The sequence below is a fragment of the Amphichorda felina genome (assembly GCF_050947745.1).
Source record: "Amphichorda felina strain 45539 chromosome Unknown scaffold_2, whole genome shotgun sequence".
NCBI lineage: Eukaryota > Fungi > Ascomycota > Sordariomycetes > Hypocreales > Bionectriaceae > Amphichorda > Amphichorda felina.
This window is the reverse complement of record NW_028145048.1, coordinates 3,114,349-3,138,886: the sequence shown is the minus strand read 5'-3', so window position 1 is coordinate 3,138,886 and position 24,538 is coordinate 3,114,349. Positions and strand designations below refer to the sequence as shown.

The window sequence follows — 24,538 nt, the reverse complement described above, 5'->3', positions numbered from 1 at the left end:
GGGATTAGTTTCTATAAGAGGGAAAGAACGCGTATGTACGTACCAAGCCTGATTATCTTCCGGGGGTCAGGAATAAAGAAGCCACTCTCAAGCCGGCCCTTTGATAAGAGAGGGGTTAATCGAATTGGAATTCCGATAGGATGGTCGTACGGATTCTTTTGAGAAGAAGCCCGAGTAGCTTGGAGTGCCTCTTGAGCCTTGGCCTTGAACTGCTTGAGGTTGCTCGTACGGTCGCGCTTGGAAGGAGGCATCGGGGGAATGATTTGGGAAGAAGTCTCACTTTGCGTACGGGACGAAGACTTTTCATCACCCGAATCAACCATGATTGGGTCTGGCCAGCGTGCGCCACAGAAGAGGCAGGCAAGAGAGTCAAGATAGTCTCGCTGGATATCTTTATGTAGCCGAGTAGAGGGTGCCCTTGGGCACCACCTTGCGATCGTATGGCCAGCCATTATCGTACGGGATAAAAAGAGAAGAAGAAAAATAAAGAAAGGAAATCTACGGATAAAAGGTTTTTAAGCAAACATACCGTACGAAAAACCGTATGAAAAGGGGCGGGTACGGCGTTATTGTTTGCATGCCCTTACCCGTAGCCCTGCCTAATTAGGTAACCTGGTGAGGCCCTCGTCGAGGTTCAGATTCCTATCACTTTATAATAAGGCACCGTACGATTCTTTAGTTAGGAATAGAGGTAGGCATAAGGTTAGTAGGTAGGTAAAGTCATCTAGCCCTCACCTTCGTGATGACTTTTCCTTCCTTTATAATAACAGTAACAGCAACAGCAACAACACCACCACCACTACCAATAGCCGTACGTACAAGCCTTCATCAAATCATCATTTTCATCACTAACCTATCTATTTAGACAGCAGCAACATGTCTTCGTATGCGCCGCATAGCCCCGTTCTACGTACGGAATCTAACTCGAAGGAATAGCCAGCAGCAGCAGCAGCAGCAGCAACACCACCAGGGCCCCAACGCCGGTGCCGCTCCTGTAAGTAGGGCCCTTATTACGAATTAATATTATACTAATGCTTCCTTCTAGGGTCTCGTACGGAGCATCCCACAGCAGCCTCGGCTGCTGCTTGCCCACACGGGTGGGAATGGTCTCGGCCCGTACGTTTTCTCTCGGCAGTCGCGCGCTGCTCTTGCTTTGCCGGGGCGTCACGTCCGCTTTCTAGCGGACCGTGTTACGTTAAGGCAGATTGAGAGCAGGCGGCCCTCGTACATTAATGCCTTTCTCATCCAGAGTAGAGGCATTGTGTGCGAACGTCCTTGTAGTCATTGCCGCCGGCAGATGGCTCAGGACGTCGATGGCTACGCGTCCCCTTTCCCTGTTTGTGTACGCCTACCAGGCCACTTCGGTGGTGCGTGTAGTAACTGCAAATGGCCGGACCGCGCGTCGTCGTGTACAAACAGAGACCAGGATGCTGGTCTACCGACCGCGGGAGCGTACGAGGATCGCGAGGGTTCCCGAGAACAGCCCATCTTACTCATTGAGGGACCCGGGACCCAAGATGAGCCGATTGAGCTCGACGAGGAAGGAACCCAAGATGATCCCGTTACCCTCAATTAATCGTACGTACCTATTTATTTCCTTTGTTAACCATATGCTTTCGTACACAACATATCCCCTTAGGCGCTGCCTGCGAAGCCTTGGTCTAGTGGCCTTGTGTGGAGGCGTCAGCAGGGCCGAGTGGCCCTGCTGACCCAGGACGACGGCTGGCACCTTCTCGTGGTGTTCTGGGTTAGTAACTGAAGATATCGTACGATATCTTCAGTGAAGCGAAGACCAGCTAAATGTATATAGCTTCAATCAAGTTCAATTCGTACAGGTCGGGTGTGGTCAATGTGGTTAAAGCGGGGCAAATGAGCACTTTTTCAACGTTTGCCTAATGTGCGACCGTAACCATCTGCAAGGTTCCCCGCAGCTGACCAGCCACTATGGATTCGCGTGTCGTTTCGTGTCACACCGAGGCTCCTATATGTACATGTATCCTGTATATAACTCCCACACACCACAGCGGCTGGGACAACTAGCCCTACAGGAAGAGGTCGGGGACGAGACATATCACACAAGACAAGAGCAAACGGTTAGGGAAAGACACGCTGGAACAAAGTAGCGGTGTTGATGTCTTGCGCAACATGCTGAGATGGCTCGCTCTTTCTATTACTCTAATCCCTAACCGTCGCCGAGATCAGCTTGCTAACCGACGGCCGACATGTACAAGGACGGATACATAAAGAAATCCGTCTAATGTGACATATAATACAAACACACGAAAAATAAGAAGGAGAAGAAAAACCAGACACCCTCTCAGTCCAGGTTCTGCGCCTCGCACATCTTGCGGTACATCCCCCGCAGCGCCACCAACTCCGCATGCGTGCCCTTCTCGACGATGCGCCCGCCGTAGAAGACACAGATGACATCGGCGTCCTTGATGGTCGACAGGCGATGCGCCACGGCGATGGTGATGCGGTCGCCCTCCTTGGCCGCCTCGGCCAGCACGCCCTGAACCATCTTCTCGCTCTCCGTGTCTAGCGCGCTCGTCGCCTCATCCAGCAGCAGCACCTTGGGGTTGCGGATCAGCGACCGCGCAATCGCGATGCGCTGCCGCTGCCCGCCCGAAAGCTGCGTCCCGTTGGACCCCGCTGGCGTGGCCATGCCCTCGGGAAGCGACGAGACAAAGTCCCATGCGTTGGCTGCGCGGAGCGCCGCCTCGATGTCCTTGTCAGAGACTTCGGCAGCCGCGGCTGTGGACGAGGTGGACTCATCTACGGTGGTGGAGTTGGGGTCGTCGATGCCCAGGGCAATGTTCTCCCGGATGGTGCCCTGGAATAGCGTCGGCTCCTGCTGCACCAGAGAGACAATACGGCGGTACAGACGCGGGTTGAGATCCGTGAGCTTGTCGCCGTCGATGCGGATACTGCCCGTCGACAGGTCGTAGAAGCGCTCCAGCATGGCCACCATGGTGGATTTGCCACAGCCAGAGGCGCCGACGAGGGCGACAAACTGGCCCCGCTCAATCTTTGAACTGTCAGTAATGTGTCTTTTTATTGCCAAAGTTGGGATCAACTTACGTCCAGGTTTATGCCTCTCAGAACAGTGGCCTCGGGGCGTAGCGGGTAGGAGAAGCGGACGTGGTCCAGCGCGATCGGCCCACCCGACTTGGGTCCATTGTCACGGTTCTGGGGCGTCTCTTGGACAGTGGGCTGGAGTTCATGCAGCCAGAAAATGTAGTTGGCAGCGTTCTTGCCCTTGGTGATGCCTTGTGATTGAATGTTAGCAGAGGTTGGTGGGGAAGTGTATCGGAAGCTTGCTCACTCGTCGAGAACTGGAAGAGCTGCGAGGTGGCCTGTCCCGAGAGGAAGACGCCCATGAATGCGACAAAGAAGTCATACATGGACGTCTCGCCGAATGAGACCAAGCGGCAGCCATACCTAGGAAAACACAAAAAGTCAGCAATGAGTAGGCGGAATAGTATCAAACACACGTACCAGAATCCGAGCGCCATGAACCAGTGCTCAACCGCCTGCGTGAAAGCAAAGCAAATCATCATAGTCGCCAGTGGTTTCGTAGACGACACCACGGCGTGGTCCAGCTCGTCAGTGTATCTCTTCAGCACCTGGTCCTCGATGGCCAGCGAAGATACAGTCCGGATAGCCGTCACCGCCTCGGAGGCAATCGAAGCGCTATTGGAGCTCCTTTTGGAAATCTCATTGTCCAGCTTGACATCGAGCCGGATCTTGAGCCAGCCAGACCCAACCAGCGGGGGCAGGCCGCCCAGCACGATGACCAGGCCAATCTTCCAGCTGTGGGCAAGGCCGAGGATGCTGCAGGCGGCCACATTGAGCACGGCGATGATGATGAGGCCGACGTTGAAACCCATGAGTTCGAGGATGGACTGGGGGTTCGAGTCAATGCGGCTGGTCAGAGCGCCGACGTTGTTCTCGGAGCGGTCAAAGAACTGAAGATCCTGGCGCAGGATGTCGTTGAAGCTCTGCCGGCGGAACTTGTGCGAGAGGAACTGGGCAACCGTGTTGGTCGAGTATCCGAGCAGGAAGTAGAAGACGAGGCAGCCGGCGGCGAGGACGATAAACATGGTGGCGAAAAAGTCTCCGCGGTTCGTCATAGACTTGCCGGTGAGGGTGAAGACGTCAGTGATGTTGGCGATGAGGATAGCTTGGGCGGGGAAGATTGCAGCTGAGGAGCGTGTTAGCGAGTGAAAGACACGAAAGAGTTGATGACGGGATGAAGGACATACCGCTTCCAACACATGAGATGAAAACAACGAGATACGCCCATTTGATATCCGGGTTCTCGACGACCAGTCGCCAGATGACGGCCAGGAAGCTGAGACCCTTGTGGTGGTCGTAGTTGTCTCGCTCCTTTTGGGCCTCCATTCGGGTGCGTTCACCAGTAGCATACCGGGTCAGAGTCTTGGTCAGGTCTGCAGGGTCCTCATTGGCGTCGGTGCCAGACTCATCATTCTCCTTAGCCTCGCCTTCGTCGTCTCCATCACCAACAGTCAAGTTCTGAATCTTGACAAGATGGGCATAAGCACCGTCCTGGGCGACGAGACCCTCGTGAGTACCTTGCTCGATGATGCGGCCCTTGGTCATGACGACAATGTTGTCGGCCTTGCGAATGGTGGCGAGCTTGTGAGCAATGACAATGGTGGTCCGTCCTTCCGAAGCACGGTCAAGGGCCTGCTGCACGACACCCTCGGCATGGGGATCAAGGGCGCTCGTAGCCTCATCAAGGAGGAGGACTGTGGGCTGCGAGACCACGGCTCGGGCAATGGCCACACGCTGCTTCTGACCACCAGACAAGAGGCTCCCGCGTTGACCAATCTCGGTATCATAGCCCTCGGGGAGATCCGAGATGAAGTCATGAGCAAAGGCTAGCTTCGCAGCGTCCTGGACCTTGGCCATCCTTTCCTCCTGGGAGGCCTTCTCCCATTTGGTGCCGACGAGACCGTAGGCAATGTTGTCAAAGACGGATCCTTGAAAGAGGATAGGTTCCTAAAAAACCAGTCAATATGAGGTACAATGATGGGTATAGTCTGCACTTACCTGTTGAACGAGCCGAACATTCTTCCGCAGCCAGTTCAGATTCAATTGTTCAATCGGCCGGCCATCAAGCTTGATAGACCCTCCCGTAGGCTGGTACCATCTCTCGATGAGGCCGACAATGGTACTCTTGCCCGAACCACTTTGACCCTAAGAAACGTTTAGCACCACGTCGCTCCAGAAAGAAACGCGAAAGGTAACATACCACGAGCGCAGTGACCTTACCAGCTGGGACCCTGAGCGTGAAGTCGTCCAAGACGGTGATGCCAGGGCGCGTCGGATAGGCGAATGATACATTTTCAAGCTCGACAAGCCCCTTAATCTCAGGGGGTTCGTCTCCTGCATCGCTGAACGGATCAATGTCGGACTTGCGGTCAATGAGAACAAACAATTTGGCGGCACCCGTGGCAGCCCTAGTGAACTCAATCGAATACGGTGCCAGCATGGTCAAGTTGATGGCCGCAATGACGACCGATAGGAGGACAGTAAAAATATCGCCTGAGTTGGTAATTTCTCCGCGTGCCATCATGTGGACGCCCTGCCAGAAGGCTAGGGCAAAGCCGAGGTAGATGATGGTGTACTCGCACGAGAACAGGATGCCAAACATGACGGAGATCTTGCTGCCCACGCGGTGCGCCTCGGTGAGGTAAACGTCAAACTTGTTGACGAGCCTAGACCGCATCTCAAAGGCGTGGACGGTGCGCGCGCTGGCGAGGACGCCCTCGGCGAAGGAGTTGGCCTGGGCATAGACCTCGAGGATTTTGGTCTCGTAGCCAGCCTCGATGCCAGCAACGATGCCCATGACCACAATGGTGGCTGGGGCGACGCACAGACAGATGAGAGTCAGCTTCCAGTTGGTGACAAAGGCGACGATGAAGGCGGTGACAAAGGCGGACAGGCCCTGGAAGGTGAGAGCAAACTTCTCGGAGATACCGCCCTGGATCAGGCGGCCGTTGGTGGTGGCCTGGGCAGCGATGGAGCCGCCGGAACCAAAGTCGTAGTAGGCGACCTCCTGGCCAAGGGCAGCGCGCAGGTAGGCATGTCGGATATTTCGGACGATGCGGTATGCGCTGTAGGTGAGGAGGACGTTGTAGATGTAGGACAGGATGAAACGCCCGATGCCCAAGTACAGGAAGTAGAGGCTGCGACAGGGTCAGCCATGATATCCACGAGGGGTAGGTGTCGTCCAGGTGAGGAGTACTTACGCTAGCTCGGCTGCCTTGTCACGAAAGGCGGCGGGGGGCGAAGATCCAGAGACAAAGCCCGTGATTGCCGTGACAAACTCGCCAAAGATGAGGTTCTGTAGGGCGATACCAGCACCGGACGCAATGGCAGCCAAGACGGCCAGCGCCTGTAGACAATACTCGAAGCGCCCAGCAAAGGTGAAGATCCTCTGCAATTTGCATTAGCATACGACTCGCCATTTGGCGCGTCCATATTGTCCGTCCACTCACCCAGTACGCGCTCCAGCCGTCCTGCTCAGCGGGCTGGTCGGGCTTGGGCTCTGGGGCTGCCTCGCCAGGCGCCTCGACAGGCGTCACGGCGGATGCATCACTACGCGACAGATCGTTTCTCTTCTCGTTGGTGTCTGGCGCCTCGGTCTTCTCGTTGGTCGAAGCCATCGATTGTTCAAATGTTGGCTGTGACCGAAGAACAACGAGGCTTCAGCGGGAAGGTTTTAATGAAGGAAGAAGGTAGAGGTTCTAAATCGTCTTGCCACTCGACGATGAGAAGCGATATAGGGGGCAGCGACGGTCCTTCAGCTCATCCCAGTTTATCTAATAGGGAGAGAGAGAAAAAGAGTCAATGGGGGGGCATGATCGAGTGCAATCAACTAGCGAGGTATGGATGTTTTATCAAGAACTTGAAGCAAATTCACGGTTGCCCATCTGTTCGGTTCTGCGCGTATCTGCGGGATCCGCGGCGCCCGAAGGGACCCTGGCAGGCTTCGATTGCCACTTTGGGTGCCACTTTGGCCCGGTGGCCCACCAACCGTTGAACGGCCTGTGAGTATCCGGACAGTGTCTATATTCGCATGCTCGTACGAGTCCCATTACTACGAGGTATTGCCCTTGTTTCGCTGCTCAATCCGGGGTAGATCATCAGAATCGGTAGATGTTTATGATGATGGGATATGACGGGAAATGAGTCATCGGGGCGCAGCTGAGAATACATCCACCATCATGGCGCGTTACAGTGGTCGCAGCGTCCTGCATGTGTCGTTTAGACGGGTGTTGTACTGCTGCACCACACGCTAAGATGAAGCTTAAATTTCCCCCGTCCCCCACCTCGCCGCATTCAAATGCGATCATTCATGCCCATTGGCTGCCCAGATGCCCTGCCATCTTCATAGGGGCCCAAGGGCCGTCACGCCCTCGCCCCAAGTCCCGATTCCCGAGGAATGCGACGGCCAAACTCCCACGTGTTCGTTGTCCATGCAGTGCGGAAGTACAATGAAGCCAGAAGACGGATTATGGGAAAATATGAACATGGCTCTCACAATATCAATATCATACTTGGCATGTGCTACTGGAGCTGACTGGTTTTGGTGTTTTGACAACCTGGCGCCCGGGCATCCCAGGACACCTCCACGACTTAACGCCAGTGTACGGATACTTCCCATAACACCAACCAATAAATTAAATAAAAAAATAAAATAAAAAAAGAAGAAGAAGACGAACACCACGGTCAACGACGAGAATTCACGCCGCGACTTTCTTGCCGTGATCATCAAAATACTTGATGCCATTGGCTGGCTAATTCAGCTGAGAACGCCTCTCGGTCTCCGAGGCTTACTATGCCGATGTAATATGCACGTCGCACTCGTCGCATTCATTCAAGTTTCACGAGCGCCCAAGCATGCAACATGATTACCAAGTGCTGAGTGCCGAAACACACCTATCTTAGTATTAAGGGCCCACTGTGAATAAACGCAACGAAAACTGAACGAGTCTTGACGATTCAATCAGCATCTCATCGTGAGAATGAATCCCATCTATATGCCTGGTACTCTATAGATTTGCCTACAGTCCAATCACGTCAAACAATTCCCCTCCTCGTCCTCCCACCCAAAGTCCTGGAACGTCCACGTCATGAGCGTCGGCTTGCCGTCCACCTCCATATACTGCGCCGTGATGCCCTTGGCCAGGTGGTGCCACCCGAGCTTGTCCTGCGCGCCGTTGATGGCCGCCATCTCGTCCTCGCTCAGCGTCACGAGGTTGATGTTGTCCTCGATGCGCGTCTTGGACGCGCTCTTGGGGATCACGCTGATGCCGCGCTGCACCGCCCACGAGAGCGACACGACGCCCGTCGAGCACCCGTGCGCCTGGGCAATGTCGGTGAAGAGCTTGTCGTTGAGGATGAGGCCCTTGGTTTCGCTGTCGCTGCCGCCGAGTGTCCTGCACGCAGTGTGAGCAAGAAATTCGCCATCTGGCAAAGACAGAAGAGAGGGGAGGGGAGAGGTTGGTTGACTTACGCCCAGCTCGTGACGACGATGCCCTTTTCTTGGCAGTAGGGGACGAGCTTCAGATTCGGGTTCAACGCGTGCAGCTCAACCTGGTTCACAGCAGGGACAATCTTGGCCGTCTGGAGCAGCTCATCCAGCGTCTTCTGCGTAAAGTTGCTCACGCCGATAGTCCTGCACTTGGGCCCCACGAGCTCCTCCATCTTCTTCCATGTCTCGATGAAGGTTGGGCTCTCCCACTTGCGGAGGGGCTTCTTCTCCGGCTCCGGGGTCGTGGCCCACGGCCAGTGCATCAGGAAGACATCGATGTAGTCTACATCGAGATCGGCGAGGGACCTGCGCAGCGCCTCGGCGGGGTCGTGGTGCCAGTGGCCCCAGAACTTAGTCACGACGGTGATGTCGCTCCGGGGGATGCCGCTTTTGCGGATGGCCTGCCCCACGGCGCGCTCGGTACCGTAGATCTGCGCCGTGTCGATGAGGCGGTACCCGGCCTTGAGGGCATGAATGATGGAGTCTTCCAAGGCCTTTTCGTCGTCGCTGCCGGGTTTGCCTGCATGGTGTCAGGTGATCACTATGTTTTACTCTCTTAAGCAATTTAACCAGAAACATACCTTGCCAGGTCCCCAAGCCTACAGCGGGGAATTCCTGCCCTGGAGGTACAGTTAGCACCTGGCTGATTCACTCAAGGCGGATGCGGGGTCCTCGGAGTGGCGATCGGAGCACGCTGTGAGGCTGAAGTAACGTGACTTGCCATTGTTGAGCTTGAATGTAGACTTGCACACGACCATGATGAATGAGCTAGGGGAGTTTGCGGAAGAACTTGTTTGCAGCCAGCTATATATCGGGAGTGGCACAGTGTAGGAGTGAGGGATGAAGATGGGCGTTGGGCCTGATCGGAGCTCGGCTGTTATATGTTAATCGGAGACTGATCCACTGGTGCGTAGCATTATTTGCCTTACTAAGTACTTAACTGTATGTGGGTACTACCTAAGTAGGTAGTATTAGTAGGTAGCAGTAAGTAGTAGTTAGGTGCGCTTGATTGAGGCAGGACCGGGTGCAAACCTTCAAATCACTAGTCAGGGCTGTTCGTAGTAATATGAGTAGTATCATAATCTTTACACCTACATGATATAGCATTCTTGCACCATGTGAGCAAATTAACACCTTCATCAATTGTCAATTGTCGTACAGAAATTGCGCGTAATAATATTAATCCCACATCAATCGATACGGATAGCTTTCTTTGGCTACTCGTACAAGACCTACCTAGTACAGCCACGGGTCAACGAGGCTCGCATCCGTGACAACTTCCGAGCGGGACCGGTGCTGACTCGCCGCGGTGGTGTGCATGACGTCTATATTAAAAGCCGCATCTTATTCCCTTTCGATTTGATATCCTATGTAGAACAGTCATTGTGTGAACCAATCCACGAGCGCAAAATCGTCCGTCCTGTGCCCACTTGTCTGTACCTGCGCTGTCATGACAGAGAACAAGGAACCACGTGCGGGGCAAGAGCGAAACTAACGGACATTATCATCGCAGATTACCGACTGTACCGTCGGACAATCATGTCATAGCGGAGATGGATTTCTCTAGATCCGACAATGCCGTGTTAACCGCCATACTCTGTGCTACCCTATACCATATGCCAAAAGGAATCATCTATCCTCGCTCATTCTACTACGATGATTATAGGCTCATGGTATTGTTAGAGTTTAAAGAGTTTGACCTCAAAAAGATGGTCCTTTCTATTAAGAATTCGACAAATTGGAAAGTTTGTGAAACAAATCCTCAAAAGGCCGTGGTTCGACCAGACAAAATCAGTGGAGCTACACAACAGCACTAGAACATTTTCCATGTCAGAGCTTGAAGAGAGTAATTTGATTCAACTCATAAACTTTCATCGCTGCACCGCGATAGGTTTTTTTTCTAATGCATCGGCATTATTATGCCTCTATTATGTAGCCAGTACTATGTAATGGTCCCGGGGTTCTTAATATAAGGCTTTCGGCACTTAGACGCGGCGGATAAGTGGGTGGATTAAGCCACCAGAAAAAAAGCAGAAACAAGCCCATAAGGAGGACGGACAGGCACGTATTATTACTACGTAAGTCAGATGGATAGATCATTGAGGCAAAAGTTTAAAAAAAAGAACCGATTAATCGGCTGGCGGTCTCTCCCGCCGGGAATTGAACCCGGGTCTCGAGCGTGACAAGCTCGCATACTGACCACTATACTACGGAAGACGTTGGTTGTTGGCAACCAAGGTAGTGAGAGGATCACGTGAATGGGCCCAATAGTTTTATACATAAGGGCTACAAGCCACCAGGGGCGCATCATTCTCCACCCTTCAACAATGGCTCAGCTTTCCTCTCTTTTTTATACCACGCGCATCCCCTAATCGACCTAGACATGAACATCTACATCTACTAGGGACAGATCCATCTAGTATGAAGTACACGCGCCACAGAATATCCGGCATCTCCTGCATCTCACTGTCCCCCTTCGCGCACACTATCCGGCACGAGCTCGGTGAGTACCCGCTCCAAGTGCTTGTCAAGGTTGTAATGCGAGTCGCCTTGGAACTCGACCATCCGGGCATGAGGAATGCGCCTTGCCATGTTGCGCACCCATACAATAGGCGCGTTCTTATCCTCGGTCCCGTGCCATATCTGGACGGGATCGAAGTCAATGTCCTCCAGCTCAAAGCCCCAGTGCGTCGATAGGACCAGCGCCTCCTGCGTGAACGCCCCTGGCCCCTGCGCGAACCCCTCACTCATGGTCCGTATCGCCTCCTCCCTGAGCTCGGCGCCCGTCTTCTCGTGCGCCACCCTCCCCTCATCCAGGGCCTTGGTCTGCGCCGCCAGCAGGAATTGCTCATACCGCCGACCCGTAGGCCCGTTCCTCAGCGCCCACTTCGCCGCGCCCACGATCCCGCTCGCCACGGTGCTGAGCCCCCATGGCCAGTATCTCGCTGCGTAGTGCCCCAGGCGCGACCTTATTGGGATGCCCTCCCAGCTCTTGTCGTACGGCCCGCCGCTCGCAAACAGCCCCACGGCCGAAACCATGTCCCGGGGGAGCTCGTGGGCGCACGCCAGCGCGTACGGCCCGCCCCCAGACCCGCCCATGACGGCAAAGCGGCGCAGGCCGAGCTCCTCGGCAAAGGCGCGCACGTCTCTGGCCCAGTCGACGACGCGGCGGTTTGGCTGGGGCGTTGATATCCCGAATCCCGGGCGCTCGAGCGTGAGAAAGCGTAGTTGGCGTTTGCGGGCGACGCTGTCTACCACGGAGCCCTCTAGTCGCGACGAGGGAAAGCCGTGGAAGTAGAGAAGGGGGTAACCATCGGGATGGCCGTAATCGGAGAAGCCCATCACGCGACTACCTGGTAGGGCGATCTTTTGAGTATCTCTTGGGTCATTCTCAGGTAATAATACTGAGGTTGCACTGCGTGTCGCGCCACCGGGTGCTTTGGAGGGGGGTGTGATTGTGGGGTGCAGTGCGCCGTTGGTCAGTCTCCCAACAACTTGAACACTTCCACGGCAAACCGCAGCCGAAGATGTCGAAATCATGGCAAGTGTAGCTGATGGTGAACTAACAAAGCGTGAAATGATGAAATGTAGAGGAAAAACGAAATGCAAACGGCATCCAACGACATTATACTAGAAATATGAGGGCTCTCTACTTCGTACTCCGTAGGCCGGTTGGCTTACTTCTACGCATTTACGGGCTGGCCAATGAACGCCACGCGAAAACCTCGTGACGTAGATTCCATGTTGGAGAGCCTCACCCCAATTCCTATTCTGGAAGTTCTCGAAATCCGCCGTTATCCCCGACTTCGCGGGCTGTACTTCTGTATTGGGCGTCCTCCGAGAATGGGCGTCGGCTCCGTTCCATCGCCGAGCAATGCATTATCACCACCGGCAAGTCATTTAACATGTATAAATAGCTATATAGACCTCAACAGATGAACTATTAACATTAAACCACCAAAGCACTTGTTCCCGATCATCTTAAGTGGACAGATTAACTGGCGTCTGCTTGGCATTGTTGGACTGTGCGCTGTACAAAAAGGCGCACACCTGTGCGGATACCGTTTCCGGTTCGATGCTGCGTCAAAGACGGGCCAACTGTCCATGTCATCACCAGTTGCCACACTCAGTTGCCCGGCCATAAAGTCATCGCATCTCATTTATTCATCCCATCATCTGCCCTCAAAATACTTGCCTTCATCCCCCCGTCATCGTCATCATGGTCGCTCTCCCCGCACCCTTCAGTGACATCCCCCGCGTACAGCTCCTCTTTGATCGGCCCTCCGACGTTGAGCAGCTGTCGCGCCTCACCAAGAAGCTCGACTGCGGCGCCACCTTTTGGATCAAGCGCGAGGACTGCAACTCGGGCCTCGCCTTTGGCGGGAACAAGGTGCGCAAGCTCGAGTATGTGGCTGCAGATGCGCTGGCCCAGGGCGCAGACACCCTTGTCACCACCGGCGGCGTCCAGTCGAATCACATGCGCCAGACGGCAGCAGCAGCAGCTCGTTTGGGTCTCAAGGTGAGATGAAATCCGGTCTGTAATTTCTACAGAAATGTTTGTTGATAGTTCTTTTTAGGCGGCGCTGTATCCCCGTGCGGCAGTCACAGGCACGCAGGCTGAGTACGACTACGTCGGCAATGTCCAGCTGAATAATGTCCTCGGTGCCGAGACCTTCCCCGTGGGAACAACGGAGGAACAAGTCCTGGAGACGCTGAGAAGCCGTGGCCAAAAGCCGTACTCGATCCCCTCTGGCGCGAGCCTCCATCCCCTTGGGGGCGTGGGCTACGCTAGATGGGCGTTTGAGGTCCTGGAGCAGGAGAAAGACCTGGGCGTCATCTTTGACGCTGTTGTCGTTGCCACGGGCTCCGGGTCGACTATCGGCGGCATGGTCGCGGGCTTTAAGCTCGCCGAAAAGGTTGGAAAGCTCACGTCCAAGAAACGTCTAATCGGGTTCAGCGTTGCAGGAAGGGAGGGGGTCAATGAATTGGTCTTGCGCATTGCGCGGAACGCTGCGGAGAAGATTGGTGTTGATCCCGAGACCATTACCGAGGATGATTACGAGATTAATCACTCTTTTCTAGGCAAAGCTTATGGCCAGCTGGACGAAAGGACCGCTGACGCAGTCAAGGAGCTTGCTAGGACGGAGGGCATCTTGACGGACCCGGTGTATACGGGCAAAACACTTGCTGGGCTCTTGCACATGGCTAGGGAGGGAGGGTTCCCCAAGGGCAACATTTTGTTCTGCCATACTGGGGGGCAAGCTGCTCTGAGTGCTTATCCGATGCTCACGTAAGTAAGTAGATAATTTGGACTTGATGTACTGTGAACTGGACTTAAGGCGACCTTAGTAGTTTGTACAGAGTATTATTGTCGAGATATGGGGGCGGATAAATCTATTGCAGCTGAGATCGTGATGCAATTTACTCATCAACTACCCGTATCATATCATTGTAATGCAAAAAAATCCTTCCCAGCACAAAAATATTCGATATCTTCTGGCCCGGTGTTAAATAAACCGAGACTCTGGTGCTGAACGTGAAGCCGATCTATGGCTACCTCCTCAGCAAAGAAGCCCTCCGGAAACTCGATATCCGATGAATCTGGACGCAAGTGTGTCTGAAGCCGGCGGCCATCAGCCGTCCAGATGCGGCCGCCATTGTCCAGATAGTGACAGGCTGCGGTGAACTTTTTGCCTTCCAATATAAAAAACGAACCTTCACACATGTTGGGCATTTTGTCTGGCTCTCGCGTGGTCACACGAACACCGGCGAGCCTGACGAGAAGCTCTCCTTTATCCAGTAGCCTCATTGGATGAACGGGTCCATCTACAGAAACCCAGGACCAAGAAGGTGCATGATAGCTCACTTCTAGTCGTGGCTGGGGATAGTACATCTCCCAGCCCAGCGACTCGAGTAGATTTGACTGCCACAACCCAGCTACATATCTGTCACCCGTGATCTCATGGAAAAGCTTTGCAATTATAGCCATGGCGAGCAATCTGTCCGAAGGCTTCGTTAGTTCGCACCGTGGATACTGCAAAACAAGGTCGTTCCACAGATTCCATACTCCGCGATTGATATTTAACTAGGTTCGTGATTTGCGTGCACTTATGCAGTCAAGAAGCTAGTCCACTTACTTATGCCACTGATATGCCGGGGCGCCTCGAGGCTAGCAAGCAGGGACATTTTGTGTGTGTGGAGGAACATTGACGAAACTACTCGTATGCCGTTGTTAGCGCTGTTGCTGACGACGTGCTAGACTCTATGTCGCATGGTATAAAATATGGGCTGTATTTGTCGTCTGAACATTAGCAGGTCTCGTTACTGACTAGCTTGCTGGTGATTTGATGATACTGCCGGCATAATGGTGCTACATACCATCTATAGATACGAGACGAAATCTCGCAATATCATCATAATGCTTTAATGGATCTCGGTATAGCATACAGAGTCGTATGACGCCTTCTTCTATCGGGAGCCTCTGAAATAGGTATCGCATCGGTTCCTAGCACTCAGATGTTATGTCTGACCACGCGCGTGGGTGATTTTCGGTCAGATTCCATATCTTCGAGCAGATGACACACCCATGTAGGCAGGCTTCCCGGAATATTTCTAGAGTTTGCCGGGTGGTATAGAAGACTGAAATTCCGGCCGATTAGGCTGTCGACTGAGGTTAGATTCAGGGCAGAGGATCGTTCGACAAATCGAGCAGATGTTCCCTGGAAGTACCATTGTAGCCGTAGTTCATAGAGAGAATGATCTTCAAAGCATAGGCAATAACATTGAGGTCCACGTTCCGCGGTTGTTATGCTTTCTAAGCGATCAAATTGTGTTGCTCATCTAATAGACCAATACAACAAATGGAACCTTGAACCGCTGCCTTTTTATACCTACGTGTAGGTAATCTCTGCCCAGGATTGGCTACCCCATCTCCATAAAGTGCCACGTCATTTTGGGAGTCTTTAAATCCTCCCTGTGCACCAATGGCATGTATTGAGGCTTTGACTGCCTGCCATTACAGATAACTACGGTAAACGCATGTATGGCCGTGTTGGTCCTGACCCCCCATAAACCCCGAAAAAGCAATAAATTATCTCGAAGAAGCAATTATGCTGGCTAGGAGGCTTGTGTGGCTGAAACATAAAGATGCATTGCTTCAAGGCGAAGTTGGCCTTCATGCAGCTGATCCTAGCTCCGGCCGAGCGGGGATGCGTCTCATCTTTAAGATCATTACGTTATTATGTAGGCAGCCACTTGTGCAAGACGAAGTCATCCAGCCTTGTGTAGCGCTGCATTTTCCAGGTGAAAAACGCAATGCCGCAATCTGTGAAGTCGATTAACACCATCATCTGACGCTGATACGGCGGATCAGGCTCTTGAATCTCGATGTGCGTCCACTTCGCTTCCCATCACGAGCGGCACCTACTGAAGTAGTAGTTGGTCCCGTCGCTATTCGGGTCGCCTCCTCGTGCCATTCCAAAACCCATCATGCAAGTGGTCGTGGCTGTGCGCTTTCCGGCAGTGCTGTTGGTTGTTGGCTGCTGTGCAGTGCCAGCTCTGCAAGTACAGGCAGCCAACATACCTGCATGTACATGTATACGGCCCCCGCATCCTGGGACTTCCTCTAAATTAATAGAATCTGAGGTAGCAGATCGTGGTATTTTGCCGTATTTGAAGTGGGCTTGCGGTTCGGTTGGCTAGGCCATTCTAGATATCGCGGCGGACATTGTTCTGCTGGTTCTAGACAGACTCGTCCTTTGTCCGCCCTAGCTTCTACAGCAAGTGATCTTGTTAGAGAGTCCATTGCTGTCCAAGCACATTACAAGGATACTAACCAGCTCTGCAAATGAAGAAATGTTTCGATCGGAGTGCGGGTGATATGTATTATTAATAGATCAATGATTTCGCCACTCCATTGAGCTCAAAAATAAAAGTATTGCACGCACAGAATGAGCGAACGAGACCAATCCTATGTAGGTGGTTACTGAGACAGTCCGAATCATGGATGACCTGCCTATCAGAGATACCTCCGAAAGCTGAATGCTGAATCCAATGAGCTGTGCGAACAAACAAGGCACATGAAAACCCCCGCGGACAAATTATTTATCCTAGGTACGGAGTACCTTGGCCTTGAGAACTGCAGTCGTTCTATAGGGCCGTAGGGCTGTAATATAGCAAGTACATATCTAATTTCGGGCCCGCCACCAGAAAGAAAAGCCCGAGTCCTAACTTACCCGGGGCTAGGCTAGCTCCAGCTCCCGGCTCTAAACTGTCGGAGCCGTATCTGTAACCTCAACTACGAGGGACTCTCCCAAGTACTATTGCAAGTGTGTAGCTCGTTAGGGTTTTTGATTGTCACAAACGGGCGCCGACCGATTGATAGCCAATTGGTTGCCCAATTCCAGGCTGATGGTGTGAAGTACACTCGTGTCACTGTTACGTAGTACACAGTTCAGCTGGTTATTCTTGGTAGTACGTCGTACGGAGTACATGTATGTTGATAGTGGAAGCCACAAGTGCCGATCCTCAAATCTTGGTGTGTCGGTTCCCACAAGCCGCTGGGGTCCCTCGCAACGTGCATCCTTCATGTTTCCATTATCCCTGTCGACAGGTGCCACTTTTTTCTTGGGCTATTTCGCAACCTGTAACTAATATGTAGGCATGCTAATATGTCAGGGGCGGGGAGAGGGCTGTTGGGTGGAGGATATTATATACCTTGTATCCGTACGGATACCCACAACATGTACCTTCTTCTGTGGCCCGGAAACTCACCTTGAGAGAAATTTATCCCCCAGGTCTCCAATGCTCATGCTCAGGGCCAACTCTAGCAGTCACCTTGGGGATACTACCGAGTCAACATGAACCCCCATGTTCAGAGTGCCCACGACGACTTGGGTCATGCGAGTCATGCGACCAAGCAGCTTGACGCAATGCCCAATATCGCCCCAGACTATTACTATGTCGACAGTAACTCGTCACAGCGCATGCAAGGGAAATGGGCGGATATCTGGGGGGGCTTCGCAGCTGTCACGTTGCCCGTGCTCGCTCTCAACGTGGCCGTCATCGCCACCATCGCCCAGTATGCCGAACCGGGGAGCCTCGAAAGATTTAGGGCTGGCAATGACCTCCACGTCGACATTAGCCCTACGACCTTCACCGTCATCACGTCCCTGGCCAGCACCTTTGTTACTATCTCGGTCGGCTTCATGACCTTACTAGCAGCGTACCCTGCCAGCAGGAAAATGGCTGAGGCTATCCGTGACCGAACGGGCAAGACAACCACGCTGCCGACTCCTTATCAGCTTGCCATGATGTTGGAGATTCGTGCTGGCGGAGTTTGGAGGGCTGCTCTGAGGCTCTTGACTTATACGACGAGCAACCGGAAGAAGCGAGCCCCTATAACGCCTCCACTGCAGACACTGGCTTCGGTGATGCTGACAGGAATCGTCTTGTCGTATGTCAGCGTGGCAGCCGCCTAACACCTGCTCCCGTAAATGTTGTCATGTCACTGATCCGACTTCGTTAGGGGTCTCGTTTGTGCCGCCGACACTTGGCTTCATCTGGCCACCAAGCCTACTAATATCTTCCGCTACTCGCCTAGTCCAGGTACCAACCTCAGTTTCTCTGTATTAGACCGATGCCTCAAGGGCAACAACTCCTACAATGCCCAATCCGAGGTGTACAACATCGACCAACCTGACGATGCGGAAGCATGCACACTGCTGATATCCGCAGGCAATGCATTTCTGGTACCAAGCCCCATTGAGCCCATTGTAGTCGTCAACAACCTCTCGAGCCAAGTGACGGCAAAACGCCATTTCGCTACCGATCGCACCTACGTCTACCTATCCCCTGCCGATACGGAAAAGACCCTGAGACAGGACTATACCGCGTTTACGTATGCCATGAGCACCATGTGCGCCCCGAAGAGTAGTGGGTGTTTCGATAAGGACGATTTCGTTGGCTCAGAGACGCCGTTCAACTGCACCCAAAACGGTTTCGAGGGCCAAGTCTTGCAAAACTTTCAAACGCGGTATTACCCGGACGAGGCCTTGAAAGATCAGTCTTTCGAGTCGGGATACCTTGCCGGTTTAGATAACCCTTTCCACTTCATCGGGGTGGCAGGGCTATCATCATCGTGGCCCCTGCCAACAAAGGACCCTGAGATCTTGAAGAAAGTCGGGGGGGAGTACACCATTGCCATGAACTGCACGACCACGGTATATGACGTTGCATACCGCGTGAAGAACCGCACCGTGACCGCATTTGACGCGGTCAAGAGCAACATGAGCATCACCAACGCTCTACAGGGCCCCATCGCCTACAACATTGGAGCCCTCTCCGCCCCTGCGCATGCCTTCAGCTTCGCAGGATTGGAAGCGCGCAGTGCGCAGCAGATGCTGGATAGATGGGCCCTCGAGTACGACCACGCGGCTATCGGGATGGGTGTAGTGGCACTGCGGCAATCTGACGCCCAGGAGGCCAAGTATCGCACCTCGGTATTGGTCTCGAGCATCCCCGTTGCCCCCTTGGTGTGCCTGCTGGTGGCAAACATGCTGTTCTGCATTGCTGGCGCTGTGCTGGCCTTTATGGCCGTCGTTAGTACCAAGGACCCCGAGACGCAGGAGGTAGTTGGGCGGTTATCTATCGTTGGGTTGACGGCAGAGAGGTTCGAGGGGGATCAGGCGAGGGTGCCCGTGGAGGATGTAGCCGAGATGTATCTCGAGTTGACGCAGGCTCGCAGTTGTAGAGTAGGTGTTGGAAGGGATTTCCATGGAGGATACTCATACTATTCCCAGTAAGCGGTACCGGAACTGCCCTTGCATATACATCAATTGCCTACTTGCCAAACGGCTCAGAGTGTGGTCTTGCGGATGTGGAAGGAATAGTTGTTGGCACACACCAGATCGCGTTTGGCACGACCTATTCTAATATTCCCATCCCAATCAATTCGAGGCACTTGAGCTACCGAAATACGCGCTGTTCTGAACATCCAGCGATGCCAACACCGGATACTGGCATCCCTCGTAATGTGCCTTTCTCGCAAGATGCCTCGCGGAGAACAACTACACTCTTGAGCTAATTCTCGAGGACGTTACACCATCAACCAATCATCGGTTTCGTAGTCTAGTTGGTTATGGCATCTCGTTAACAAATCATGTTAACATCATCCGAGAAGGTCCCCGGTTCGAGCCCGGGCGAAACCATTCTTTTGCCGGTTGGATCAGCGATCTTTTTATTTATTTAACCTTTTTTTTTTTTTTTTAAAAAAAAAGAGATGCGATAATAGTCAGCCTTTTAGTTCATTGCACAAAACATCCCAACATGACCAGCACGACTCGCGGTGAGGCAACGGGAAGGCCCACTCTTTTGCCGTGATGCTCTGAGTGTCCGGGGGAGATACTCGGGATAGCTCCAGGACTAGTGGGAGTATTGGTACACGCTCAAATGATTATCTAGAATACTAAGAGCACATGCATCCTCGTCCACCTCTCTGCTTTATCCAGTTTCTCACGCATCGAGCACTCGCCAGGAAGCCCTGTGCATGGCATCGAGCTCACCCTCTCCGCGTCTCCTGCTCAACCCTCATCTCCCCGCCACGGAGGAGCCGTCAAAGCTCTCAATCTTCTTACGCCCCCGGGCCATGCTTTAGGGAACGCCTGATATCGCCTTGAATTCACCAGTGCCACCCTCGAAGACTATGTCTGGCGGAGAGACGAGGAACCAGTGACCCACAACCTGAGGTATGCGCATCTCCTGGCCTTGGTACTGGCTATAGATGCCCCCGAGAAATGCCAAGGCTACTTATGACTTCTGCAAAAGCATCTATAGTCATGAGGGACTGGACTTATTCATCTCCACGTACTTGTTGGTGGGGATGCTGCTCGCGGCGAAGCCAGGCTTCCTCTAGCATCCAACAGAGCCAAGTTGGGCGCGCCTTGTATCCGAAGTACAGCGCAGAAGCCGCATAAACGACCCCAGTGATTGGGCGAGGTATGTAGCCGCCCGGCAAGTCTGTTGATGCTGTGATTGGTATCGACGCCATGTAGGCCTGCGAGGGTCAGAGCCGATGACACTGCGGATGCGCTACGGTCGGGAGCACCGTGAGACACAAAGACAGCATACTTCTGGGTGTCCCTATGGCGCGCTTTTCAAGCACAATGTAAGTTGGAGGTATGGCGTCCCCTGGAAAACCTTTGTCGGCAGCCGAATTTCCATGCCTAGCTAACCCACTCTCGGCTTTCTCCTCACCCAAACTTCCTTCTCCGTACCATCGGAGATGCGGTTGGGCTTATCCGATGCCTTTGGAGGGCTGGCTCCAACCTCGCGGAGCTGAACTTCCCATATCGTGAGTCTGTACGTGGCGCGATCCGCATTGCCGGTGAAAAGGTCAAAGGACCAGTTGTGCTTGGGGCACATGACGCCGGCGCTGAGAACCACTCCAAAGTCCTCAATGTCAAAGGGCGTGCCTTCTGAGAGGGGGAATGAGGAATGGGGGCATTCCTGATATCGCCCATTAGTGTTCCGAGCCCCGACCAAAAAGCACAGAAACCCACTCACGTTATCAATCGCATGGAATTTCTCCTTGTACTGAAAGACGAGTACTTGGCCCTTCAGGCCTTGTGCGGGCTCAGAGGCATCCGGTCCCTCAGCGGCAACCAGGCCCACAGACACCTCTGTCCTCTGGGCGACGTCTGTTTCGGGGACGCGGAAGATCTTGCATCCGGGCCTCTGCTTCTCATTGCAGAGACGGGCGTGGGATAAGTTGTCGTCGTCGTCACCGACGTCGGGGAATTCCGTCGTGAGGCCGACGGAAAACCATCCGGACGGTGAAGACTGTGCCCTGAAGAAGTTGAAGGGATTCATGATTGATATCTCCTGCAGCCTGTGTGCTATTGCAGGGCTTTAAGGCTTCATTCCAGCAGCTAGGCGTGTGCGCGTGCAATTGGCGATATCATTAGAAGAGGCAATGAATGGGCGCTTTCACAGTTAGTGTTGAGTTTCAGATGAGATCGATGGCGAGTCAATTTTGACTCCGATGTCAACCTGGTGGATCATCGGTTTCAATATCACGTGCTCCCCTTTTCGTCACCACACGCACTGGTACCCAGCTTTTGGCGCGCTATGGTCCGAACGCATAGTTTCTTTTGTGTAATCAGAAAAGCGTAAATTCATTTCTTTAAACCCCTTTTGCTCTGATATTGTTTGCTCCCGAGATTGAACGTATTAGACCACGCCTGAGCAAAACGCCCGCACCTAAAGTCCAACATTACAATTTAAAAAGTAGACGCTGAGAATTGACTAGTTCCAGAAAGCCACAATAGCGCAAGCAATTACCATTCCCTTGGCAGCATCCCTTGGCTGCACCATAAAGCCCGCGTTGTCCGTTTCCGAAGGCTCTGGGGCCTCCGTCGTTTTGACAGGATCTGGCAAGGTCTCCGCCTTGTATGAAAGCTCAACCTCCTCCTCTTCTGTTGTACCAGTAAGACAAACAGCGTTCCGGTCATCTTCGAGTGTGAATCGAACGCTGCCGTTGGACAGGACGGTCGCCTCGAAGATGTTGCCGACGTAGTCCACCAAGGTGTAGCTAAGGTTTCCCTTTTTCACGTCAAGATTGACAAGATACCTGAGCAAGTTTCTTAGCGAAAGGGATCCACAGAGGATGGCTGATTACTCACGTTCCCGCAGCCAAATCTCCAAGTGGCATTGTCATCAGGTTTGAGCGCGGATTGTCGGTGTCAAACCCGTGGTACATCTCCTCTGTCAAGCCGTTATCAGTATGGCGAATATAGAATTGAACGGGGGATAGGAGTGTGATGCAGCCGGAAAACTCACCTCCATACTGCTCTATCAAGTCGTTAAAGGAATCCCTCTTTGCCAGTGCGCTAAATGACACGGGGTCCAAGTCATCGAACATGCCCATGGCGACATCTCTCCGTCTGCTAGTGATGTGGCTGTCGTCATCACAGTCCCACCCCTTTATTTCAATCATGAAGTCCTCGCCTGCCTGGATATTGTCCGGGGCCATGCTTTCCCAGAAGTACTTCCCCATCGTGCCGCCCTGAAACCCGTTCTGGTCGGCCGGGATGCACATGGCAATTCCGTTGGCCAGGTCTCCTCCCTGGAGGGTGCTCGCAAAGGGGAACTCGTCGCACTGCATGTCGCTGGCGGCTGTGACAGCCTTCTTTGCCCACTTGGGCACGCCGTCTGGGAAGAACCGGTCGACGAACTCTTCGTAGGCGTCCCTGCAGAAGCCCTCGGGACACATGATGTCCCTGTTTCTCTTGTGCCAGCACTCGTCGTCGTCCTTTCCGGCATATGTCAGTTTGATCTTCTGGGTGACCTTGCCGCCATTCAGCTTCTTCATGCCTCGACACATGTTGATCAAGACGGCGTGATTTGACATTTCGAAATACGTCTTTTTCGACTTGTCGGTCTTGTCGCGGACCAATCGCTTTGGGTCGTACACAAACGGAATGGTCACCATGGACTTGGGCGGATCTCTCGTCGGTGTCGGCGTCTCGCACTCCTTGGTTGTCTTCGTCTCAGTTGGAACACATTTTCTCAACCACGGCTTCCTCTCACTCTTGTCGCAGGTGTAGCCCTCGGAGCAGCATTTGCCATTACAGCACGTCTCGCTCTTCTTACCCTTGCAGCATTTACCCGCGCAACAGGTCTCGCCCTTGGGACAGCATTTACCGCCACAGCAGGACTCATCCATGGCACAGTTCCTGGAGCCACCGCAGCACCTCTGCGTCTTGGAGTCGAAGCATCCGCCCGAGGCGACACAGCACTGCAGTCCGCGCTGGCAGCCCCAGTTGTTGCTGCCCGACTTGTCCTGGCAGCAGACCGACTTGTTGGGGTCGTAGCACTTCTCCTTGCCGCACTTGATCATGCCCTTGGGGCAGCAGCCGCCGTCCTTCAGGCAATCGTAGTCTTTGGGGCAGCTCTCGCCCGTGTCCTCGCAGCATGTCTCTTTCTTGGGATCATAGCAGCCCTTGGTACCACAGAGCTTGTGGCCCTCGGGGCAACATCCGTTGCCTTCCACACACGTTTTACCCTTGGGGCAGACGGTGTCGAGGGCACAGGCCCCACTGCCACTCTGTCTCCCACAGAGACCAGAGTTGGCCGGGCAGCACGTCTCCTTGGTCGGATCGTAGCATTTGCTGTTCCCGCACTTCTTCATCCCCTTGGGACAGCACCCGCCCGTTACACAGGTCGATGTCTTGGGGCATGTTCCCGCTACACCGCAGCATACCTCAGTCTTGGGATCGTAGCAGCCGCTCCCGCACGGTTTGGTCCCCTTGCGGCAGCACCCATTGGATACGCAGTCGTAGCCCTTGGGACAGTATCTGCCCGTACCGCCGCAGCAGCTTTCGCCGGCGCCGGGGTTGTAGCATCCGCGCGTGCCGCACTGCGAGTTTCCAGACGGGCAGCAGCCGTTGGTAACGCATGTTTGCCCGGTGCGGCAGCATTTGCCGTTGCCACACATGTCTGACCTACGGTGTCAGCCAAAATGCGCAATCATGGTTGAAGTTTCGGAATTAGGGGTAACTTACAGCTGCCTGCTGGACACTTGCTCTGTCTCGCCAGGAGTTTGCCGTCATCGTCGCCATCGTCCCATAGATCCACGTCGGCTAAGAGGTCGGTGATAAAGAGGCTGGAGTTGGCCGGACTTTGATCGGCAATGTCAAAAGCAGGCTCTGGCTCCCTTTGCAGCTCAAAGCCCGAGTCATGGTTGTGGGTGGACAGTTCGAGATTGAATGCAGGTGAGAAGTCGTCGTTGAGATCCTCAAAGTCGAAGGCGAGGGCCGAGCCCAGCCACGAGCCAAGTAGCAATGACGATAGCCCCTTCATTGCGGGTTATTCTACAAGTACCCGACAAATTGATTTCAGATGCAACTCAGACCAGGACCCAGGAAGAGTGACACTAATAAGCTTTTCAACTTTGATTTCTGCATCTTGGCACAA

At 53.6% G+C, this 24,538-nt stretch overlaps 6 protein-coding genes and 2 non-coding genes across 8 annotated transcripts; 3 read left to right on the top strand and 5 right to left on the bottom strand.

Moving 5' to 3' along the window:
* Positions 1–2,317: 2,317 nt before the first annotated feature.
* On the bottom strand, positions 2,318–6,695 carry ACO1O0_002528 (ABC transporter ATP-binding protein; the record flags this gene model as incomplete). Its single annotated transcript, XM_083191994.1, has 9 exons — positions 2,318–3,028; positions 3,082–3,269; positions 3,326–3,441; positions 3,499–4,204; positions 4,266–5,025; positions 5,077–5,223; positions 5,279–6,215; positions 6,279–6,466; positions 6,528–6,695. The coding sequence occupies 9 exons, from the start codon at positions 6,693–6,695 to the stop codon at positions 2,318–2,320; spliced, it is 3,921 nt and encodes a 1,306-aa protein (XP_083053208.1).
* Positions 6,696–8,107: 1,412 nt separating this feature from the next.
* ACO1O0_002527 (aldo/keto reductase) lies at positions 8,108–9,324 on the bottom strand (the record flags this gene model as incomplete). Its single annotated transcript, XM_083191993.1, has 3 exons — positions 8,108–8,471; positions 8,549–9,086; positions 9,219–9,324. The coding sequence occupies 3 exons, from the start codon at positions 9,322–9,324 to the stop codon at positions 8,108–8,110; spliced, it is 1,008 nt and encodes a 335-aa protein (XP_083053207.1).
* A 1,387-nt stretch (positions 9,325–10,711) lies between these two features.
* ACO1O0_002526 lies at positions 10,712–10,783 on the bottom strand. Its single transcript has one exon. It is a non-coding gene; the product is annotated as a tRNA-Asp (tRNA).
* A 246-nt stretch (positions 10,784–11,029) lies between these two features.
* ACO1O0_002525 (alpha/beta fold hydrolase) lies at positions 11,030–11,908 on the bottom strand (the record flags this gene model as incomplete). Its single annotated transcript, XM_083191992.1, has 1 exon — positions 11,030–11,908. The coding sequence occupies one exon, from the start codon at positions 11,906–11,908 to the stop codon at positions 11,030–11,032; it is 879 nt and encodes a 292-aa protein (XP_083053206.1).
* Positions 11,909–12,785: 877 nt separating this feature from the next.
* Positions 12,786–13,860, top strand: ACO1O0_002524 (tryptophan synthase beta subunit-like PLP-dependent enzyme; the record flags this gene model as incomplete). The annotated part of the gene is made up of 2 exons (XM_083191991.1): positions 12,786–13,085; positions 13,144–13,860. The coding sequence occupies 2 exons, from the start codon at positions 12,786–12,788 to the stop codon at positions 13,858–13,860; spliced, it is 1,017 nt and encodes a 338-aa protein (XP_083053205.1).
* A 3,664-nt stretch (positions 13,861–17,524) lies between these two features.
* Positions 17,525–19,368, top strand: ACO1O0_002523 (uncharacterized protein; the record flags this gene model as incomplete). Its single annotated transcript, XM_083191990.1, is given in 4 exon segments — positions 17,525–17,533; positions 17,548–18,020; positions 18,093–19,317; positions 19,366–19,368. The coding sequence occupies 4 exon segments, from the start codon at positions 17,525–17,527 to the stop codon at positions 19,366–19,368; spliced, it is 1,710 nt and encodes a 569-aa protein (XP_083053204.1).
* A 314-nt stretch (positions 19,369–19,682) lies between these two features.
* ACO1O0_002522 lies at positions 19,683–19,773 on the top strand. The gene has a single exon. It is a non-coding gene; the product is annotated as a tRNA-Val (tRNA).
* A 1,018-nt stretch (positions 19,774–20,791) lies between these two features.
* Positions 20,792–24,424, bottom strand: ACO1O0_002521 (uncharacterized protein; the record flags this gene model as incomplete). Its single annotated transcript, XM_083191989.1, has 7 exons — positions 20,792–21,070; positions 21,128–21,445; positions 21,905–22,193; positions 22,246–22,327; positions 22,403–23,792; positions 23,826–24,061; positions 24,127–24,424. 7 exons carry the CDS (start codon positions 24,422–24,424, stop codon positions 20,792–20,794), a joined length of 2,892 nt encoding a protein of 963 aa, XP_083053203.1.
* Positions 24,425–24,538: the final 114 nt, after the last annotated feature.